The sequence below is a fragment of the Manis pentadactyla genome, chromosome 7, assembly GCF_030020395.1.
Source record: "Manis pentadactyla isolate mManPen7 chromosome 7, mManPen7.hap1, whole genome shotgun sequence".
In the NCBI taxonomy this organism is placed as follows: Eukaryota; Metazoa; Chordata; class Mammalia; order Pholidota; family Manidae; genus Manis; species Manis pentadactyla.
The window spans coordinates 135468104-135491383 of record NC_080025.1 but is presented as its reverse complement, the minus strand read 5'-3'; the positions used below and the strand labels follow the sequence as shown (position 1 = coordinate 135491383).

The 23280-nt window shown below is 46.7% G+C and overlaps 1 protein-coding gene across 19 annotated transcripts in view; it reads left to right on the top strand.

The window, feature by feature from the left end:
- HIPK2 (homeodomain interacting protein kinase 2) overlaps positions 1-23280 on the top strand; it is a 175906-nt gene that overhangs the window by 136493 nt on the left and 16133 nt on the right. For 15 of the 19 annotated variants that reach the window (XM_036926084.2, XM_057504811.1, XM_057504814.1 and 12 more), the window contains 4 exons: positions 1317-1459; positions 4387-4566; positions 7054-7335; positions 18842-19086. In XM_036926084.2, coding sequence (XP_036781979.2) covers positions 1317-1459; positions 4387-4566; positions 7054-7335; positions 18842-19086 — 850 coding nt within the window. The remainder of the gene's footprint in view (positions 1-1316; positions 1460-4386; positions 4567-7053; positions 7336-18841; positions 19087-23280) is intronic. The other 4 variants (XM_057504815.1, XM_057504809.1, XM_036926081.2 and 1 more) reach the window with 1 other exon arrangement.

Here is a 23280-nt window from a genome sequence, read left to right as displayed (position 1 = left end):
TGAAATACAGTTAACTAGTTAATTACCTTGTATAATGCTTCTTTCATTTTATCAACAAACGTTTATTAAGCACTTCCTGTGTATAATCTCTGCTCCTTGAGTTTTCTGTCTATATCAAAACAGATTCATAAATATCCAAAAAGTATAAGAGATCTCAGAGAGCCTCATCTGTGACATGAGAAAGATGGACCAGGTGAACCATCCAGTCAGATTGAAACGTGGTCATATCATTTTTACACACATCACTGTTCATTAAGCCTGTACTCAACTCCATGATTCATTTCTAGAAGGGCTGGTTTGTACATATGAGCCAAACACATGAGTTGAACACACACAGGGATTGTGGAGCGCTGCAGTATGTAAATCACCCAGTGTTAGTTATATCCAGCCTGATGGAAGGAGAGAGAGACAGCTAAGATCCCAGATCTCAAATTCTTGGTCTGCCCAAGAGCCATTTTATCTTAGTGGTGTCCTTTGAATGTCTAACTTCAGGCGACTGTGTTCACTCTGAATCATTTAATAACCAAAGGCAAGAAGAATAGTGATTGAGGACACAGAAAGCTTAAAACACCACACACACACACACACACACACACACACACACACACACACACACACACAGAAGTAAGTTTATTCAAGGAGGAATCAGGAAAGTTCATTTTCGACTTCTTAGAAGCAGCTTAATATTTATGAAAAATCAAAGTATGGCTTCCTAACTGTGCCTCATTTTTGCTTTGAGGAGTCGAAGTAATTCTCAACTGAGGTCAAGGTTCCAGCTAAGAACTTTACCCGTGCTCACTCTCAGGTGCAGGCAAGTGCCAGGTATTTGGTGATCTCAGAGTTATGTTGACTTAGATTCAGAAGCTAACTCAGGTTGGAGCTCTAGATTCTGACAAACAGAAGGTAAAATAGTAAATAAAGGATACTAGATGGAAAACTTCTTGAGGGCAGTTGTAGTGCCCAATTCAACTACCGTAATCTCTTACACATAGTTGTGTGCCAGAATGAATCAAAAAATGAACTTTTGGGAACTTTGAGCGTTGTTCATTAGAGCAGATTTATAAATAAGTCATTCTTCAACACAAATGGATCCCTTCCATACAACTGTTTGCCCATGTACTTATTCTCTTCTGTATACTTCAAATATCTTAATTTTCTCTCCCTTAACTTAGTTTTTGAAGCCAAAGACCAAGTCGGCACTTTCACAGCAATCACAGGGTCTAGCACCACCCCAGACACAGAATAATTGCTTGATTTGTGCCAGTGGATTATGCGATGAACAAACCTGGTGACTGCCTGTGTCCTCTCCTCTACAGCAGGCCTGGCCAAGTGGGACCCAGCAGATCCTGCTTCCCCCAGCATGGCAGCAGCTGACTGGGGTGGCCACGCACACGTCGGTGCAGCACGCCACTGTGATTCCTGAGACCATGGCGGGCACCCAGCAGCTCGCCGACTGGAGGTAAGTAGGAAAGCAGAGCATCTGGGATGGGAGGCATGCCCACTGCTGCCCCGGAGAGCTGCCAGGCTGGCCTGCACCTGAATTCCCTGGTGTGTGGAGAGCTGGTTAAGTGGAATATGACTGCAGTGTAATGAGAGAGTTTTTTTACATAAATGTACCAAGGCATGAGACAGTCAGCTTCATTACTCTACAGTCAGTTGTCATTTCTGATCCTAAATTCAGTTACATCGTTTGATCACCAGTGTAATTTATCAGACTTGCCTCCGAATAATTTTTGGTTGTTAGAATTAAATTCCACTCCCAGAAAACAAAGTTTTATCACCAAGGATGCAGAAGACAGTCCTCAAGGCACCTAAGCAATTCTGGGAAGTGCTCTCAAGGTGTTTTGAGACATGGGCACACTGGAGCTGTATATGACCTCTCCAAGGAAGGCTTAGCAGAGTGGCGTTTATGTGGAATAGTAAACCCTGGCATGTTTGCTGAGTGTGTTTCTTCAGTTAATAGTCAGAGCTTATAAATCAAAGTCCATTTTCCGCAGACCCCAGAGGCATCCAGCCAACAGTCACCAGCATGCCATACCTTCTGCATCTATTTCCAGAGTACCATCCTGTCCCACTCACTGACTTCCCCACCTACATGTTGCTCTGTTGTTTTTATGGCCATTTTTCACTTTTCCTTGTACTCCCCACCCACCCTCTCCCAGCACCACCACAATGCCCCCTTTCCCCAGGGCAGAACGAAGTGGCAACCCCTCAAGTTGTCCACAGCTTCCCATGGCCCTCTGGGATCTCATTGAGCCAAACATCAGGGTACCCCTCCACCTCGGAAAGTCTCCATAACCCCCATGAAGACTCCCCCACAGATCCTTTTCTAAAGGTTATTGTGAATGAAGAGCTCTCAGTAAAACACATAGGGGTGGAGCTAGAAGCCCCCAGTCAAGCCTCAACAGCAGAGTCCATTGTAACTCCATTTAGTTTTATGACTAGTAAAAAGAAGAGAATACACAGGCTCTTCCCTTCAGTCCCACTCACTTCCCACTGGCAACACCCACCATGCCCACCTCCATTCATTGGAAGCACTTTCAAACTGGATAAAACAGGGCTCAGTTCTGGCTCTGCATGACCTGGGGCAAGGTGCTTAACCTTTATGAGCCCCAGTTTCTTCTTCAGTAATGTGGGGGTAATAATGCCTACCTGGTAGGATAGTTGGAAGGCTTAAATTAAAACAAAATACAAAGCACTTGACCCATATTTAACATGTAGTATACCAGCGCCTGGTACATGACAGGCAGTAAATAAACCTGTTATCTTCCCTTCCGCTATGTACACTGGTTCATGCTCGGAGAGAATGCCTCCCTCTCCAGCTCATTAGGCATGGCAACCAAGCAGAAAGCTGTTGGACCAGTTGTTTTTTCTCCTCCCTTTCCTCTTTTCCTTTGTCTCTCAGCATTTGCAGCATATTTGATTTCAGCAGTAGGCACATACTCATTCATGCAGACTTCCTTATCCCTCCCTCCACATCTCTTGCCATTTTGTCACAGAAAACACTTAAAGCCAACACACTTTCTTTCCAGTCTCATCTCTGGGTCATGTGTGGGCCAAAGAGCAGCCATAATTGTGGCTACTAGACAGAAGAGATATACCAATGCTAAGCCTGTATCACAGGAAAAAGAATGCCATGTCTGTAGAAGAAACAGCAGCAACAAAGTAAAGAAGGTGTAACATCAGTTTTTGAAACTCATGTAAATGTCCAAAAGATTCATCAAAATCTCTATACAAGTGTCTGCCTACATGTTTTTCACATTCACCCTTTTCCCCAAGTTGCAAAAATAAATTTTATACTTTTTAAAAACCCAAATGCATTCTTAACTTTTAATTTTGTCTTGAGTTAAATGGGCTTTTATGGGCAAGTCTCTGAATTAATTACCACTCTGTGAGAAAAGAAGCCTTTGAGCTCCAACAACCCAGATCATAAGAACTTTTAAAATGTAACATTTTCAGGATAATGGCTGCCAGTGCAGGTTTCTCCCACTTTGCCAAAGCAGAACTTCCTATGAAACCTTTGTAAGATGAAATGGCATAAAGCAAAGCATATTCCCCCATGTGTACAAGTTCACATTATGCCACTTTGCTTTTAGGAAAGCCCTACCTGTAGTACCTGTTTCCCTGATGGAAAGAACTCTGAAGAGGATTTTCACCTTTACAGTAGGGTGCTAACTGTAGGGCTTTCCTAAGAGTCAACTGGCTAAGGTAAACTTTCAGAAAGCAAGTAATACCTGTATTTCTATCAACACTCGTCTGAATTATTAATTTTGATTTCTTTATACATAAAATCAACTTTAGGTTAATCTAATTGTTCATTCAACAAGCGTGTAATTTATCAGCTGCTACATGTCAGAGCATTGTGCTAACCAGTAATAGAATTCAAAATGTTCACTTCCTAAAAGCCAGAAGCGTTAACAGTCTCATTCTTCAAAGTTTTTTTTAACAAAACTATTTCCTCATTTATAAAACACATAACTAAAATACCCTGACTACCTCACAGAGTAAAATAACCCACTGAAGAAGGCACTTTAAAAGAAAGTGCCCAGCACAGTCATCTGTTTGGAGATTTTAAAAGCTGGAGGAGATATTTATCTCCTCTCCCCAGAACTTAAGGCTGCATAATTGGCGTTCCTCCACTTGAAACACCCTCGTTCTCCCTCACAAGTTGTGTTCCTGCCCTCCTTCCGAACAGCACTTAAACTTCACCGCACCTGGAAAACTTAATGAGCTGATAAGCCCATTCTTCAACAACCCCATCAGCTAGTGAGAACCAACTTTTAGTTTTAAATTGGCTTTTAAACGGGGGTAACCTTTATCTTTAAACAAAAGCTGTGTGTTTGTTAAAACCAATAAAGAGCCATGTCTTCCCCATCTCCTTTTCAGGAACACACATGCTCACGGCAGCCATTACAATCCCATCATGCAGCAGCCTGCGCTATTAACTGGTCACGTGACCCTTCCAGCAGCCCAGCCCTTGAATGTGGGCGTGGCCCATGTGATGCGGCAGCAGCCAACCAGCAGCACCTCCTCCCGGAAGAGTAAGCAGCATCCGTCCTCTGCCAGGTAGGTGGGGAGTGCACAGCGCAGGCCCCTGAGGAGTCTGGGAACCAGGGAGCCCAGTTAGCTCTACGGAGTGTCAGCATCTCCTCTGGATCCGTGGCATGGGGCAGGACGTGCAGCGCCCCGTGGATAGGGCTAGGGCCTGGAGCTCGCTCGGGTCTGTGCCCGGGCTCCACTCTCCCTGCTCGCAGCTGCGTTGGCCGCCTGCGGGTGGAGGCCAGAGTCGCTGTGCAATTCCGCCCCCGCCCTCTTCTCAATAGATCGCTCAGAATTACCTCTGAGAAACCCTAGTAACTTAGAAAATAGTGGAGAACTGTGCTTTCTTTGAAATCTACAGTCAGAAATAGAACTCACTTAGCTGCTTTCTTAAATGTAAGCAACTTTGGTTAGTCCTAGACATTAGCCAGCCAAACAATAGTCTTTCTCATTCTCTTTCAATCCAATCTTATCTCAGTCAACTCATAAAAATCAAGATGGACAAAAGGCCACATGCTGCATGATCCCATTTGTATGGCATTTTGGAAAAGACAAACCTATAGGGACAGAGGTCAGAGGAGGCTTCGCCAGGGAAGGACAGGAAGTGTCTCGGGTGATGAAAGAGTTCGGTGGCCGGATGGTTGGGGCTCATGTGTACGTCTGTCAGCACTCGTCCAGCAGTTGCCAAGGATGACTTTTACCTCAATAAACTTGACTTACAAAAAAGAATTAAGATCAAGATTGTACGGCTGCAGAATCGCTCCTGCATTTCTCTCCACTGGCACTGACTTGATTGCTTACTTGGGATTGGTTAATCAAGACACAAATCCAGTAAAATGTCTAGTGAATGTTGGTTCTCTATTTCCTCGTCTAGGCAGGTGCCAGAAATTAGGCCTGCCCCTTTCTTTCTCATTCAAAGATTAATCCAGTTCTCTCAAGTTGTTATCTTTCTTCAAGATGCCTTATTTGGATGTTTCTGCCACCTCAGGGAAATTCATCTCAGATCTATCTGTGGCAGTCCCGTGACAACACACCCATGTCGTTAGTAGGATAGCAACAGAGGCCACCATCTCAACCACCCAGCCATCTCTGTCATGCCCAGCCAGGTGGGCTGTCCCACAGAACTCTGTTCTGACCCTGGGACTGAGCTTAGCATCCTCAGGGCTCTCCTTGGCAAGTAGGATCAGTGAGAACCCTTAGCCTCCCAACCTGGTGACAAACCCCACCCTGTTGCCTACTCATCACCCGGCTGGCTTTATGAAGGTGTATTGCCAGTGCATTTCAAGATCAATAGAATTTTAGCGAAAGTTTTGTATTTGAAGAGCAATGCCTTAGGCAAAATAGTCTGAAAGACCAGAGGCTCTTCCCTTGTAGGGTGGTGGAAACAGGCATACTTTCCCTTAACAATGCCAAATGGAGATATTTTAACTGCTAGGGTGATGTAAACAATCTTAGAATTGCAACATGTTAGCAATAATACGTGGGTTTATAAAGTAAGTACGAACAATAAGTACTGATAAGGAGTAACTTTAGTAAAACTTAACCAGCCCCCAAGAAGGAACAAGCAACAAATCTGACACCAGTTAGATAGAAAATGAAATAAATCCATCTTTACAGAATTATTTTCATCTTCCTGCCATCCTTTTAACTAGAAGGTGCTAGAATCTCTAAGGACTTACCAAAGTCTTAAGTTTCATTACCGCTTGGCTTCGGTTTCTCACTATAAATAGAACCCACTTCAGAATGGGTTGGTGGAGAGAGCAAGGGGTAAGGTATTTTTTTCCTGAAGTTTCCAGAAACTCCATTTTGCTAATTTGATAAAGAATTTCTAGTCAATCAAAATAAAGTTTTAAAGATCCCTTTTTAAATTGCACATACGGAGATACTTTCACGGTCATGTCCCTTTCTCAGAGGAGGAAGGAGGGCAAGGTCACCAGCATGAGATCCTTTAATTCCAGGAACTCTTAAGAAATGAGTGTTTTAGTTTAATAAGTGGTAAACAGTCATTACCAAGGAAACCAAAGCTTTCTGGGGCAAACACCATTTCGTCCATCTGCTTCCAAAACAAGACCTAAGTCCAGTGTGGGGGAGAGGATGACAAGATGGAGCTCAGGAAGTCGGGCCTTGACCCTGAAGACAGGGCTGCCCTGGGGCAGACACCTCAGAAATCCTGGGCATTGCTCTGCCCACACAAGACCAGCCCACTCCTTGGGCACAACCCCTCTCCCCTCTCCTCTCTCCCCTGTCCTTAGAGCCCTGGCTTCTCCCTTCATCCCTCTGGGAGCTGCACATGCAGCCAGCCGGGGCCTGGAGGAGGCCAGGCTGCTGTCCCCGTCTGGGTGGCGACTAATTGAAAGCGAGAACTCTACAAGTGGCCACTGCTGTGGCTGCAGAATAAACCTGGGTGCCCTGGCCCTCTTAACTTTTTAATGGAGATTGGTTAGGCGGTTGGGCTCCTTGGAAGGAGCTGCTGGGCCTGACCTTCCTTGAGTGTGTGTGGCCTTGTCGTTACAGAAACGTGTCCACCTGTGAGGTGTCCTCCTCGCAGGCCGTCAGCTCCCCTCAGCGGTCCAAGCGAGTCAAGGAGAACACGCCTCCGCGCTGCGCCGTGGTGCACAGCAGCCCGGCCTGCAGCTCCTCTGTCACGTGCGGGTGGGGCGACGGGGCCTCCGGCACCGCCCGGGAGCGGCAGCGGCAGACGATTGTCATTCCCGACACCCCCAGCCCCACGGTCAGCGTCATCACCATCAGCAGCGACACGGACGAGGAGGAGGAACAGAAGCACGCCCCCACCAGGTGAGGCCCTGCCACCTTCCGGCGTCCAGGAAGGGGCAGGGCGGGAGTGCTGCGTGCTGCTGACGCACACCGGGAGGCAGTTAATGCATGGATCTGGGCCGCTTCCCATCATCACACACGATGATCCCTCTCTCCTGGCCCCTGAATGTCGGTTTTGCCATGTCCTTGAAGGATTTCAAGAGAATGTCAAACAGATTTTCCATAATTGCTCAATCCAAAATAATTTTGAGTCACTCTGGTCTTAAAAAAATAGTTATAGGCCCTATACATTTGGGGGACTTGAGACCATAAAAATCAGACATGCCATGCCTGTGTACTTCAACCCCCGTAAGCGTAAAAATTTCTGCCTTAGGCTATTGAATTTATTCCCAGCTGGTCAGGATGTTTCTCTAGCATTGCCTTGGTGCTCTCAGAATTCAAAATAATTGTCCAATTAATCAGAAATTTCCCTGCGTCTGATTAGCCCAGTCTTTCAAACTGCCAGTTGGCTCTCGACCCAGAAAGCACTACTGTTTATTCCAGAGTAGTAAGAACTCGTTTGACTCTGTGTGCTTCCTGGAGAGCGAAGAGGTATTTGTCATTTGGGAGGCTGTTAACCCTGGACCAGACCCTCTTTTCCGACCTTCCCAGCCAGACTTGAACAGAAGGAGGTGTGTGCCCCTGCCACTCACTCCTCTGGAGCAGTCGGTCCCTTGGCCTCTGCACCCCAGGGGCCTCCGGGCCTTGTAGATCTCAGAGCCTCATGACCACAACCCACTAGCTCCTCACGCTGGGACTGAGGGCCGGGCAAGGGAGGCCTGCCCAGCCCAGTGCTGCCAGTCAGCACACATCCCATGACTGGATCTTAACATCTGCAATTATGCCCAAATTATTAATCCTGACCAGACACAGTGTCACCAATTAGTAATCACAAAGCCTTTTCATTGCATAATAAATTCCTGCACTTGCAGTCATTACAAAATATACAGCTAGAGTGGTTAAAACATTCCCACTATAGCTATTCCCGCATGGAGCATCCCTGCCCATCTTCATATGAACTCAGAGTTTTGTTTTGGGTTTTCATGATGGGGCTAGTGTATGTCTCACTCCAGTGCCCTCTTCCCCACTTAATGGTTCAGCCTGATCTTCAGTGTGTCTCCGAGAAGAACATAATGGAGTACTTCGGGTCCTACCATCATTGCCTGGTGCCAGAGGGGCCACAGGGTTAGGGAGACTGGGCGGTGCCCCCCTCCCCACCTGCCTGTTCCACAACTGGCCTCAGTTTCCTTGTGGATAACAGCCCCGAGTTGGGTCAACACTGCATCCTCCCCAGCCCAGGAATGTCATGGGCTCGGCTGGAGGTTCTTCCCAGTCCCGGCCTGGTCCCTGGCCTGGAGCAGCCTGTCCATGCATTTGTATCATTGGGCATAAGATGAGTCAAACAGCTTCCCACAGCCCTTTGTCACAACCTGAAAAAAGAGAAAGTAATTTAAAAATCTGGCAACCAACCAGACTGTAATATCGTTTTTGAAGTATGAGATTTGAATTGACACAGAATCTCAATATACATGCTCAGAAGAGACTTGAATAGCGCGTCTGAGAGGATGAGAGCACCGTCTCTGCCGGTCAGCTTCTGGGCCTGATGACTCAGGGCCCCAGCAGCTGCCGGGCCGGAAGGAGACAGCTGGCACTGGGCAGCGCTGAGGGCCTTGACGTAAATCACTGGAGATGCAGGGGCGGCAGGGGAGGGGCAGTTGGCAGGTACACGTGTGAGGAACAACCACAACAGCTTCGTGAAACAAAAATGCAGGGGACTCAGCAGCCCCACATAATGAAATCCACCAGAGACATTGCACCAAATGGGGGAAGGTACACACTGAGGCCAGAGAGCAATTGCGAAGGGTTCCAGCTGTCCACAGTTGTGACGAGAGGCTCACAGAATGGGAAAATAATGCTTTTTAGAGGTATCAAATTGTTGCCTTTAAAAAAGCTTTTGAAGATGCAAGATGGCAAAAGAGTGTGTTTGAGTCTGAGTGGGATAAAACAGAAACCAGTAGCTGTTTTATTTATAGAGAAACCTACTGTATAATGTGATCACATTATTGTGACTACATTTCAGAAGAAGAGAATAGGGGTGGGGGTTGATATGGTGACTTGTTCTTAGAAATCAATTATCATAAACTTTAACACAGTAAATTGGCCCCACCAGGGTAAGATATTGTGCTAGGAAGTACAGGTGTTACATAAATAAGGTACACAGTCTGTCCTCAGAAGGTATGCAGGATAATAAGCAAGATAAGACACATCCAAATCATTAGGAATACCAGGCCCATCAAAACACTGTGAGAGTCAAAGAGGAAATAGCTGAGGAGCTAACGGGAGAGGGGCTTTCTAAGGCCAAAAGTCTAGACAAGCGTGGACAAACAGTAGAGGAGGTGAGACTGCAAATCCCAGCGAGGGAGGTAGTGGGGCAGAGCCTCCGGCTGGGCAGATGGCTCAAGGGCACAGTGGGGCAGCTGATCAAAGAGAAAGCAGGAGGCAAGGGGGAAAGGCATTTCAGAAGGGAAAGCGGGTTTGAGGGTCTCTCCCTCATGGGGTGGTCAGCTTCTTCAGGAGGTACTAAGGAGCTCATAGGAAAGCATCAGTGCTGGGAAGACAAGGATGTACCCTCGAGTACAGCCCCCTGGGCAGCCTCTCCACCACCTCTGGCCTGGAAGTTCTTCAGCTTGTTGGTGCTCCCGTTTGAACAGTGGGAGCTAACCTTCTTGACCACCCACCTTGGTCATTCCCAGACTTGATATCTCCTGTGCCGGAAGTCTGCCTGAAACACTGATTACTTCCCCCACAGCGCAGCAGCTAGATTGTCAGGGAGCCAGTGATGCTCACAGGATAGCGGGCGCAGGGTCCCACGGCAGTGCCACCACCACTGATGTCACTTAGGGCCAACATGGGACAACACTAAAGACACATTTTTAGGTCTAACTCAGAGTGTCACTAGATCTCTAGGACCAGATGACATTACCTAGAATTTTTAGAGGAATGCCAAGGCGAAACTACTATTCCTGACCCCCAGTGTGTGGTACTGTTAGTTGCCAGAACAGATGGATGGTCAGCAACTCCTGCTTATTAGGAAGACACCAGAGCATGAGGGGCACGCTGGGAGTAAGTGAATTAAAGTTGTCGGGGAGGGAGGTGGAATCATGACGAACACTCTCCAAGTGTTTTCACCTGCACTGTCTCATGCGTCGTTTAATGGGGTGTGCAAGGCTGGTATTTCTAGTCCCATTTGATAGATGAGGGAACAGAGCCAGGAAAAGTAAGTGACTCACCCAAGTTAATAAAAGTTCTAAGTAGCAGAATTGGGATTCAGGTCCCCAGCCATTAGAGAAATGGTGATCTTAATTACTGGCAAAAATAACTGACTTATCTTCAGTCATTAATTCAACAAATATAAATTCTGTCCTGCGCCCTCCTCTGACCACCGCCACCCCCATACACGGTCATAGCCACTGCATGCAGGGCACCAGGCCAGGGCTCTGGGGAGAACACAGCTTGTTCACTGAGCCCCAGCTGCTGCCAGGCATTCATCAAAATGCAGGAGCTCTAGCAGCGAGAGGGCAGAAGTCACCTCTTCTAATTCTTTGACATTTTTAAAGAGTGGATGAGGCCAAAAAAGGTCCAGTGGTCTCCTTTTTCTCAGTGAGTCGCTGTTGGACGAGGGGGCTCTGTAGTCATGGCTAGAGACAGAAAACAAAGCACATTTTTCTGGGTCCCCCAGGATTAAACAGTAGAATGGGTCTTATTTTAAATATTTATAAATGATTTTGATTAGAGGGACATTTGACTGTCACCATGTGCTGAATAAGCCACCTTTTCTCCCTCAAACTCTCCATGGACAAAGATGATCCATCTTACTATTCGGGCCCTTCTGCTAACCTTTCCTTGTGCTGCCACCATCTTTTAGAGGCCATGAAGCCATATCGTACAACCTGCCACCGAGAGTCATCTCTAAAGTGTGTGGCCGAAGTGGCTCATTGCAGCTGATGAGCTAGAGATGATTTTGTCAGCCTCTGTTATTCATTCGTTTATTCCTCCATTCAGTTACCTGATTTTTCTGGTAGGCAGGACTCATTTTACTCAGGTCATCAGGGCACTGCCGCACTGTGCGTCACTTGGCATCTATAAACAGCTCCTCAGAGTATCATGGCTAATGTTACCAAAATGTAAACTTTCAGCAAAAAATATAACTCAGTATTTCTGATAGGGATCACTCTTAAAATGATTATATTAAAATTTTTTGACCCATTATGTTTTCCTTTACACTCAATTGAAAATCTGGAGCAATTACTACACAACAACCATGACCAGAAACTGACAAACTGCTGCTCAAACGAATTTGGCCCAAAAAATTAACATCCATTTAACAAAAGGGGAAAAAACACACATGTTTATTATTACATGGGCAAAGTCAAGCCAAAGTTGACTTTGTTTCCATTGCCACTTACAACCATATTGCTGCTCCATTCCTCCCGTCGGTTAATAACCTGCTTAACAGCCAACACAGTGCCGTGCTGGGGAGGTGTTGATTCACATTTGAGAGAAGAAACAAGAACATGGACACACAATATCACGTGAAGGGGCTTTGTTATTCCTCAGTTTAAGTCACAATGCACCCCACGATTGAATGACGTTTCAGTACGTGACATGTCTCAGGAGATGGAAGGATGTTTTGTCAAGCCAACTTCACTGCATCCTCTTTACAGGCCTTCATTCAAAACACCCAATGGGTTGAGTAGTGTGGATAAGGGGCTGCATTTTGAAGAAGGGAACTGCACCCTGCTGCCTGTACAGCCTGTCCTACCACGTCAGCACACTGCAAAGCCATCACTGACTGGTTTCAGCTTCTTGGTTCTCTCCTTGCCTTCAGCAGGGCCGAGGCAGGAGGAGGAGGCCTGGAGTGGGTTGGGTGCCGCAGGGCAAAACAGTCCTCAGGGGCTGGGGGGGCTGGGCCTCATGTGACTCGGGAGTGTCTTGGGGCTGGTTTGCGGAAGAAGGTTGGAGAAAGAACACCTGTTTCTGCTTTGTGGTGAGGGGAAGCCTGGGTGAGCACTCGGGGATCCTTCCAGGCCCTGTTTCTGATTTCGCTAGAAGGTAGTTGCGTGAAAATGGCCTTCATGGTGATATGTATGTGTGTGTATATTAAAAGAGAGACATACATATGGCTGTAAGTGTGGGAATAATTTAACTTGAATGGAATATGACATGCACTAAATTTAAAATGTGAAGTTTTTGTCCTCACGAATAACTTTAAACTGGGAGCTACATAGTCCATCAGAAGGAGCACATTGGCGTGGAGACACTGGCTTCTTATCTCTCTCCTCACCTGAGGGGCTGGTTCAATGTAATCAGCCATGTGCTGCAGCTGGCCAGAGGGGAATGGGAGCAGGGTGGCCAGCAGCTCTCACCACCAGCTGGAGCACCCTGCACCCCAGGCTTAGAGAAGACCCTTGTCACCAGATATGCCCCTGGGGTAACCAGAGGGAGGCGGTCCAGTTAGTCTGCCCGCTGGTGCTTGTGGGTAGGAGGGGGAGGGGTGGGGTAACAGAGAGTGCCGCACAGTGAATGAGAGCAAGGACAGGCCCTGAACAACGCAACAGCCGAAAACTAGTAACCTGATTTAAAAACAGGCTAAGCACTTGAAGAGACATTTCTTAAAAGAAGACCCCTAAGTGGCCAACAGCTATATGAGAAAATGCTCAACACCACTAATGATCAGAGAAATGCTAATCCAAACCACAATGTGATATCACCTCACGCCTGTCAGGATGCCTGTTATCAAAAAGACAAAAGATAGCAAGTGTTATGGAGATGGTGAGGATGTGGAGAAACTGGAATCCTTATGCACCGCTGGTGGGTATGTAAATTGGTGCAACCACTATGGAAAACAGTATTGAAGTTCCTCAAAACATTAAAAATAGAGCTACCATATGATCCAGCAATCCCACTTCTGCATATTCATCCAAAAGACTGAAATCAGGTCTTCAAAGATATATTAGCACTACCACGTTCATTGCAGCATTATTCTCAATAGCCAAGATGTGGAAACAACCTAAATATCTATCAGATGAGTGGGCAGATGAACAGGTAAAGAAAACATGGCACGTACATACAGTGGAATTCTGTTCAGCCTTAAAAAGAAGGAAATTCTGCAATATGCAAAAAACCTCTTACATGAACTATCTAAAATAGTCAAATTCATGGAATCAAGGAGCAGAATCTCAGTTGCCAAGGGCTGTAGGTAGGGGAGGGGGAGTTACTAATCAAAAGGCATAAATTTCTGTTAAGCAAGATGAGTAAATTCTAGAGATCTGGTGCACAACATTGCCCCTATAGTCAACAGTACTGCACTGTACACCAAAATTTTGTTAAGAGGCTAGACCTCATGTTAAGTATTTTTATCACAGTAAAATAAAATTTTAAAAAGAGCAAGCTAAGTCCTTGCTTAGTCACCCAAAATTAAAATTAAAAAAGAATGCTAGCTCTTGGTTCAAATCTGACTCTGCCCTTAACTAGCTGTGTGACCTTGAGCAAGTGACCTAAGCTCTCCACATCTGACGTTTATTGCTCTTAAAATGAGAGTTGTAATATTCCTGACCACAAAGTCTGGCTGAGAAGACTGGAGAAGAAACCACCTGTGATGTACTTTGAACATAGTTGCTGTGCATCCCATCAATGTTAGCTATATTCAGGAATCAGTGTCATAGTAATAGAAGAGTAGTATTTTTCACATATAACTTTGGCTGTGGAATCAGAGGAGTGAAATAATGTGTGTAAACTTTATTGGCAGAGATAAGCTTTGACCCTAGTCTTGAAGCATGGAGTTGACAGATCAGCAAGTAGAAATCAGAAGCACATTGCAGATAAGCACCCTGTGGGGAAGGGGTCGCAGGCCTGCATCTGGTCCTCTAGCAGCATTTTCTCTATTGGGGCTGATTGATTCACTTCTTAGCTCCTTATTTCTTTTCATCATCTTAAAATGGTCAGAATCATCTGTTGTCATGACAACACAATGCAATCATGAACTCTGGCAGCTTTGTTCTTGATTCAGAAGTAATGTTCTATCAAGGTCATTTAAGCAAATATTTCTCATTCTACTCCTATCACTATCTTCTCTTACTTCCACTAACCAATTCATAATGGGATTGATAAGCTATCAATACTAATTAGACACCACAGTGAAGTGAATCCCAGTAGAATCAATATATATATATGAGCCTAAAGAATCCATGGAGGACTGTCAAATGTGTACTTATTGATAAAGTGACTTATTTGCAGCTTCCCATTTTTTCTGTGATCTGCATTGTATATTCAAGTAGAGCACAGAGATTTCTAACAGAACAGATTGAAAACAGAGCTATCAAATTCTAATTCATCTTTTCAAACCTGTCACATGTACCTTCAAAAAGGTAGGTGAATTAGCATTAGACTGTGTTGTACCCATTTGCTCATGAGGCTTAGGAACTTCCCAGCTCCAAAGAAAGGATGGGACCCACGAAGAGTTTACAGAGGTTTAATCCCACGCTTCTTGTTAGGCGTCGAGGATTCCTCAGCTTCTTTGTGGAAGGGCTCGCTCTCCTGTTGGGTTTCCAGCAGAACATGGCCCCGGATTCTCAGAGGTCCTCTAGACCACGCTGTCAGCTGTTATGACTCTTACCAGGAAGCCGTCGTTCAGTGACAAGAAGCTCACTGGCTCATGAAGTGGGTCCATTATATGGTCAGATAGTTCCAGTTGTCAGAAAATCCTTACTCATATTGAGCTCAAGCTTCTCCACAATTTCCAAATTTGAGTGAAGAATTCCAGATGTGTCCAATTTGAATTTTATGACGGCTTGGCTAAAATTGGTGCATATGTGTATCGAAGCCAAGGAAGATACAGTCAGCAGGAATTGGCCAGGTCTGGGTCCACACATGGGTATACTTAATAAAGAGATTTATTTTCTCCAGACTAGGAGGAAATGAAATCCTATTTTAAATGTCTTTAACAATACATCTTTAAGGGACCCTCACAGTGGATCCTTTAATGCCACTTTCCCTAAGAGATTTCCTAGCAGGCTGGAGCTGGGGGGACATCCAGGGCCACACCAATGTCCAGGCCGCAGTCCAGGGTCATGCCAGTAAGTGACAGAGCCAGAACTACAACCCCAGCTCTCAGGAGCCATTTGGGAACCAGCGTCTGTTCCTTATGTGGGGTCCACACCCACAGACCGTGTACTTGCACCAGAACACATCTGTGTTTTGTGAGGTGACTGGTAAGCCACTGTGGGTTTGTGCTGATCACGCAGAGCTGGCTGTGACCAAAGCAGAGGGTGAGGGGCAGGGTGACTGGGAGCTGCATCTTCCCTGGTTCTGGGAGCACTTTGCAGTGGTGGTTAGGGGGACCCGTTAATGACATCGAACTACACAACAGACTGCACAGACCTGTCTGTCCCCTTCCCCAGCCCCGCCCACCACAGAAAGCAGCTGCAGGTTTCACTTGTCTTTGCATTTGAAAGCAGCTCCTGGCCCTCCGATGCTCCCTCCTCCAGATTCTGCAGCTTTCCACAGCATTTTGCTGCTCTTTGATTCCTTCTCCCTACTTTTAGGCTCAGGGACCTTTTCCTGGCACTCCACTTCCTAATTCTCGTGCCAGAGCTCAGTGTTCCCGCCACCCCCTGTGCCTGCCCACTTTGCTTTTTTGCTTCTGAACACGCAGAGGACTTCTTAAAAATTGAGATATAATTTATATGCCATATGATTCATTTAAAGTGTACAGTTCATCGGTTTTTGATACCTTACATTAACTTTTTAAATTGTGGTAAAATAATGTTATATAAAATTTGCCATTTTAACCATTTTTAAGTTACAATTCAGTGACATTAAATACATTCACATTGTGAACAGCCATCACCACTATTTCCAGAACTTTTCCATCACCCCAAACAGCAACTCTCTCTGTACCCATTAAGTGATAATGCCCCATTCCTCCCTCCCCCTGCCCCTGGTAAGCTCTAATCTACTTTCTGTGTCTATGAATTTGTTTATTCTAGGTGCCTCATGTAAATGGAATCATACAATATTTGTCCACTTGTGTCTGGCTTATTTCACTTAGCATAATGTTTTCAAGGTTCACCCGTACTGAGGCATGTATCAGAACTTTGTTTTCATGGCTGAATAATACTCCATTGTAATGGATATACTACGTTTTGTTTATTTGTTCATCTGTTGATGGATACTTAGAGGTTATCTCCACATTTTGGCTCCTGTGAGCAATGTGACTGTGAGCATTGGCACTCGAGTGTGTGAATCCTTGCTGTCAGTTCCTTTGCATGAATACCCAGGAGTGGAATGGATGGGTCATATGGTAATAATGTGTTTAGCCTTTTGAGGAATAAGCATGTGGATTTTTTTGCATTTAAATTGTTGTACATGGGAAGTATAGATCTTTATTAATTAAAATTTATCTATTTTATCAAAGGTAACATGAAGAGTGATAAATATATGCAGTCAATTCATTCCTCACCTTGAGTTCTTAACAATTATCATTTATACAGCTCCTTTGACAGTTCATTATGGAAGGCTTTGTGACATCCATTATTCTCTAACTGATTATTTTCAAGCTTATACTGTTTAACTTGTCATGTTTTTATACAGTTCTCAGTGAAATTTTAATCTCCTCCAGGACAAAGAGATGTATTGTATTTCTTTGTACAGAAATTCCCTGTAGCCTACACAGCTCTCTAAGATATCTAACCTGATGAGTTTTAATTTCTTTCATATCAATCATCTGTTTTATCCATGGACTACAAACTTTTCCAGCATGTCTGTCCCTTGATAGAATCCACTTTGCTTAGGTAGGGTTTTTGCAAATCTGTTTTCACATGTTAAGTGAGGTAATACAACTAAAAATAGTAATAATAGCAGCTAACTTTTACAGAGTACTCACTGTGTGTTCAAAGCATTTTCCTGTGTTTTTTTCACTTAATTCTCAAAACAAGCCTGTGATATAGGTACTACTGTCATCCACATTTTACTGATGAGGAGACTGAATTACTCAAAGGTTGAATAGCTACACAGACACAGGGAGGAACCTTCTACCTTGAGCCAGGAAAGACAGAATGTGCGACCACTAGAAGAATCATCCAACCGAGATGTGCATGGTGGCACTCTTGGGGCAGCAGGGGGTCATACTTCCTGTGGGCCCCTCTCAGCCCCTCCAGCCTTTCGTAGGTCACCAACCCTGCTGTCCTTCCACCTCTCTGCTGCCTGTAGGGTGGCAGAGATCCATCTTGCAGGGTCTGGCCTGTGACTCGCTGTGTGACCTTGGGCAGACCACCTCAAGGGGTGGTTGTGGCTCCAGTAAATGCCAGCATTCCATAAACACCACCTCCTTCCCATAGTGAATTAGTTGGAAATTGACCATCTTACTTAGGCAATCAATATTTCTTAAAAATAGATCATCAATGTACCAAAATAGATGAAAACCCATTTTTAAAACCTTGACAATAAGCAACAAATTCCATATCCATCCTCACCCCAGCCTGTCACTGAGCTTGGAGACAGACAGAATTGGTTCCCCAAGTAACCACACAAACATAAATATCTCAGAGAAAAACATGCTGGCCAAGAGGCATCCATAGCCAGTCCTCCCTATCGGCCTGTGAAGTTTCAGACACAGGATGAAGCAGATTCAGAGCAGCGCCCTCATGGGCCTCCTGCCAGCGGGAGCCCCCACTGACCTCACCTGGATGCAGTGCTGTCCCCTCCCTGGTCCTTGGCCCGGCCAGTGAGGAAGCTACAGGAGGTGGAGGGCCAGGCCTGCCCTAAGAATGGGACTCTTGGGTCCTGGGTGGCCTGCACCTCAAAGCCATACCTCGTAATAGCGTCACAGCAGAGATGGCAAGGTGTTGAGTCAGATTCTGATTTCTGTTTCTCAGCACATCTGAACTGTGTTGGGTGAGATCTGCCTCCTCAGAACCTCCCTCTCCTCCCATCCCTGTGCCTGCATCCCAGTTCCTACGGGATGCTGCAGTCCCTCCCACCATGTTTGCTCCGTCTCCCAGGGCCTTGGGTGGCCTAGGCCTTGCTGGCCCTTCTCTGCTTGCTCAGATGTCCCCTCCTGGTGGCTTAGGGCATTGCCACATGGCTCTGGGCTTCTGGTGCCTCCCCTGCAGTTCTGCTCAGCTCTATTGCTTGGGGAGAGCCCAGGCCCACCCGGAAGCTTCTCGCTGTTTCCAGAGCGCTTGTGGGCACAGTTCCAGCCCCTGTCTCAAATTGCCACCTGTCCCCTTGCTGCTAGACAGATGATGCTTGTGTGCCAGCCTCCCTTCTGGGATGGTGGAGAGCAGAGACGACACTCCCGCCCTCTCCCCCACTGCTTCCACGCCTGACCATGAGCAGAGACGGGCTTTTCACAGAGCCAGGTTCTGAAGTTCTAGTTCAGTGTCTGACTTCACAGCCTTTTCACAGTTCTGATTTCTCTCTTTTTCAGCACTGTCTCCAAGCAGAGAAAAAACGTCATCAGCTGTGTCACCGTGCACGACTCTCCTTACTCTGACTCCTCCAGCAACACCAGCCCCTATTCCGTGCAGCACCGTGCTGGACACACCACCAACACCTTTGACACCAAGGGGAGCCTAGAAACTCATTGCACAGGGAACCCGCGAACTATCATCGTGCCACCCCTGAAAACCCAAGCCAGTGAAGTGTTGGTGGAATGTGACAGCCTGATGCCAGGTAATTTGGGACCAGGGCAGGCCAGGACCATCTCTCAGAGACTGGTTTTCTTGCTTCCTGCTACCAGCGATTTTGTTACGTGGGCGCTAATAAGCACTGGGTAGTATGGATCCTTACCCAGGGGCTTTGTTCCAGTAGGTGGGGTAGGATTCTGCTTAATGTCACATTTATAAGTAGTGTTTTCATTTTTTAATTCTGTAATTAATGCCTTGCCGCCTTTACCACGGCTGCCCCTCTGAGTAGGGTGATAGGTATGAAATGAAAACCGCCCATTTCCTTCTCCACTGCTCCGGAATGACACCTGGTTTGGGGGGTTCCTGATCAGCTCCTGGCATCCTTCCCATCCTTGGGAAGGCCCTTCTCAAGTCCTGGTAGGTGAGGGTGAAATAGGCCCATCTCGCATCTTCTTGGAACTCATTTTTGGGAGGAAAGACTCTAGGGAGTGTGTTTCTCTCCTTGTCCTGAAAAACGGGGCCCTGGCATAAAGACTGAGAATTTAACCTTTCAGCTAAGCTTTGCGCTCACCCCAGATTCTGCAGCTATTCAGTGTCTCCCTTGCTCATGCTCCCTTGGGGAAGAATTTGGGGAATAAACCAGAAGAAATCTGCACATTCTGCTTTTCTGCCACAAACCACCCCCAGGCCCCCACACCAAGCAGCAGCATTTAGAAGGGAAGGGATACCCACAGCCAAAAAGATCCTGTTTAGATGCGAATTGCTGCTATTCCTCAGGAAGGCCCCACTGGCTGTGACCCCCGCTAGAGGAGGCCTTGGGCCCCCGTCAGGTGGTTGTCCCAGGTAAGGCCCGCGGGCCGTGGGCGATGGGGATGCCACCCCAAGAGCCCCCTGAGGTGAAGTCAGGATGGCGTCTTTAGGGACCTCCCCAGCCCCGTGCCGTAGGCCAGCCTGCACAGTGGGAGGGGCATAAGGACATCTCACTCCCAAAACCCTCTTTCTCTACCCAGGCAAGTATTTTTGTGGAAGTCACAAAATTTTCGGCAGAAGCCACACTCTGGGACCCAAGGAGCCTGTAGGCACACAGAGTAGTTGACCCAGGAGAGTCCTCGGAGCAGGGACCTCATACTCTTCTGTTCGCATATCCCTTCAGTAATTGTTTAAAACTACATCCATCACACATTTTTAACTTTAAATGTTTGCAAAAGACATCATTTCTGTCACACGTACATTGTATCATTATTCAAGTACTTTAAATATGTCTGTCAAGACCTTGAAGCTGCAGATCCCGCTCACTGGATGCTCGGACAGGCTGCCGCATGCCCTCCTGAGCTGGCACGCCCCGTCACCAGCCCAGGCAGCCAAAGCTGACTTCACGTCTGTCAGAAAAGGTCTCCCCTGTGGCAGCCACCTCACTTCTGAATTTTATTTCATGAATGGATGGATAGCATAAGGAGTTTGCCAAGAGTCTGTAGCCTGAAGAAAATAAGACCAGGCAGCCTGCAGTGTTTCTTACTGGAGGTGGCTTGGCTTTCTCCTCACGGGTCCTCGGGAGCCGGCCAGGCCTTCCACACCTGGAGGTGAAGGGCCTGGTGCCTCAGTAACATTCCTGAGAGTGAGAGGGAAGCCTTGCTTTGAAAGGGAAGGAAGGTGGGGGCTGAGGCACTGGGTCCCAGTGCTGGCAGATCAGCTCGGAAAAAGATGCATTTGAAGGGTGAGAATCTGGGAATTAACCCCTTAAATCTTTACTTGCCCTGCACCCTCAAGTCCTCAGGTAACCCCACATGTACCCCAGTTCAGAAATCACAGCCTAAAATGCACACCGCTTGGTGTGAAGGGCTCTCTTGGTTAATTAACAGGTAAAGGTCTCAAGATATGTTGTCAAAATTTTTAAGACTGGCCCTTTTATTGAGCAGAAATAGAAAGAGATACTCTTTCCTCAGCGGCAATCCAAAATCCAGAAAGCTCAGAGGACCAAGCAGGTTCACAGCCAACTCAGCTGGCGGTAAAGCCTGACCTGAGCTAGTAAGAGGCTATTCAGAGTCCCTCTGCCGTCTTCCTGCTTCATTACAGTCGTTTTTGTGCTACTTGGTGAAATCTCCCTGTATTTTGTAGCAGGAATATATATGTCTTTGATTATGGGGTAGCGCCCAAGGCTCTGCTGGGTAACCTACCCTACTGAACATGTACCATAGCACCCTTCTAAGATCTGAAATGCTGAATTTCAAAAATGTCGACACTGGGGATTTCAGGTCAGGGATGGTAAGACCTTCATAATGAGACAATGAGTTTTGCAAACCAAGGATGCCTTTGTTCCAAGACATCTCAGGAAAACTCTCTAACAGTAACAATCCCTGTAAAATACAGGATAATAGTATATAAGAACTGGCTAAAGTGACCATAGGCAAGTTATTGAAGAATTGGTAAAAAAAAAAAAAATGGGTGGCTGATAAGAAATTTCTCTTGGCCCTTTAAAACAAGGTGGAGGCTGCATGAGACAGTGACTAGATTTCCGCAAGTTAGAAATCTTCCACCTTGGAGTTTCGTCGGCTTTCATGCTGGCACCACTCTGTGGAAGGTGACAGAACTGTGGCAAGAGTTACTGAGACTTTAAGACCACCTAGTCCAAGCCCTAGTTAAGACAGGTGAGGACACAAGGCCAGTTTGCCCAGCATCACCCAGCAGTTTTCTGTCGTTGGAAGACACAAAGGTGAGCATTGAGAGGGGACAGCTCTGTGAAGCCCACGTTTTATGCCTTTCAGGTTATGTCAACCATTTCCATCCTCAGCCCGTGGCACCTTGTGCAGTTAAGGGGCAGGTTTGAGTGCTGAGCCCACAAGGACTGTGTCATATCTGTGACATAAAGGAAAAATTCCCTGAATGGCTGAGAATCTCTGAGGGATATTTCTGCCAAATAAAAAATTTTGGGTCGGGGAGAGATTCTTAGTCTCCTGGTGGTGCTAAAGCAAGAGCCCGGAAGCACTCCCCACACACCCCGGGCAGACAGAGCTATGCCTGGGACAGCAGATCTTCGGAGCAACTGGGCAGGGCTTGACCAGAGGGCTCTGGAATGTTCCTGCCAGTTCCGTAGTGCACGCCAGGAGCTTGACCTTCGGCACTTGCCTTCTGTTCCACTCCATTGTCACCTTCCTCATCTCCCCGGGCAGAAATTATTGTTTTACTCCCTCAGTCCCCTTCAGGACCCCTCCCTTATTTTGGAGGTCCCTGTTCGGACCTGTAATGATAGTAGCAGGTGGCTGCCAGGCTCCATTACACGATTTCACTTGAAACTCTTCACTTGCAGATGCAAGCTATAGATAGCTCTATCTCAGGGTTTCTCCCTCAAATATAATTACCCTAAAATGCCCAGGGCATTGAAAGAGGAGCAGCGAGATGACATCCATGGCTGGGGCCCGGACAGTGAGCACATGGATGGCCTGCTGCAGAGCAGGAAGGAGTTTGACTCCACCAGTCACACCATGACTGAATGAAGGAGAGAAACCAAAGTTCTTCTGATAACCAGCATTTGCAACTTCCCATGTTTTACCCTACAGTTTGCCCCCCAAGTCCCCTCCACCCCCAGGTTTGAGAGAGCTTTTGCACATCTAACCAGATTCGGCTTGAGCACAAAGCAGGTCAGCTCCATACCAGGGCCTGACTGGCTCCCGCTCTCCTGGGAAGCTTGTTAAGAATACAGATTCCTGGGCAGCCCCACTGGGCTCTGATTCAGTGGGTGGGATGGGAGGACCCCCAGGTGCCAATGCATAGTCAGGTTTGAGTGTCTCCACTAGGACCCACCACCACCACCTCCCTTCCCAGTGAGGCAGCTCTCCCTTTACTCAAGGGGCGCTCTTCCCTGGGGGGCACCCTGATCTCCCGTCCCCAGCTTTCTGATTTCCCTACACTCTTCACGTTTCCCTCCATCAGCAATTAATCAGCATCGTCTCTTGCTGGCCCCAGCCTTGGGCAGCTCCTCTTTGACTTTTATTTCTTATCACCCTCGGATTTGTAATAGATCGATGCAACCAGATACATCAAGGACCTGCTCCTTATGATGTGTACCGCATTAATACTTAGCAGCCTCTAGCCCCAGATCTGTTCATTTTACACTAGCAACCACGAGGTACGTAACTGAGACCATACCCGGCTTCTGTGTTTCCCAAAGATGCTCAGGCCCCAGTGAATCGTCGGAATTCTTCCTGCTGAACAGCATGGGAAGTAGACTCGCCTTGTGACATGC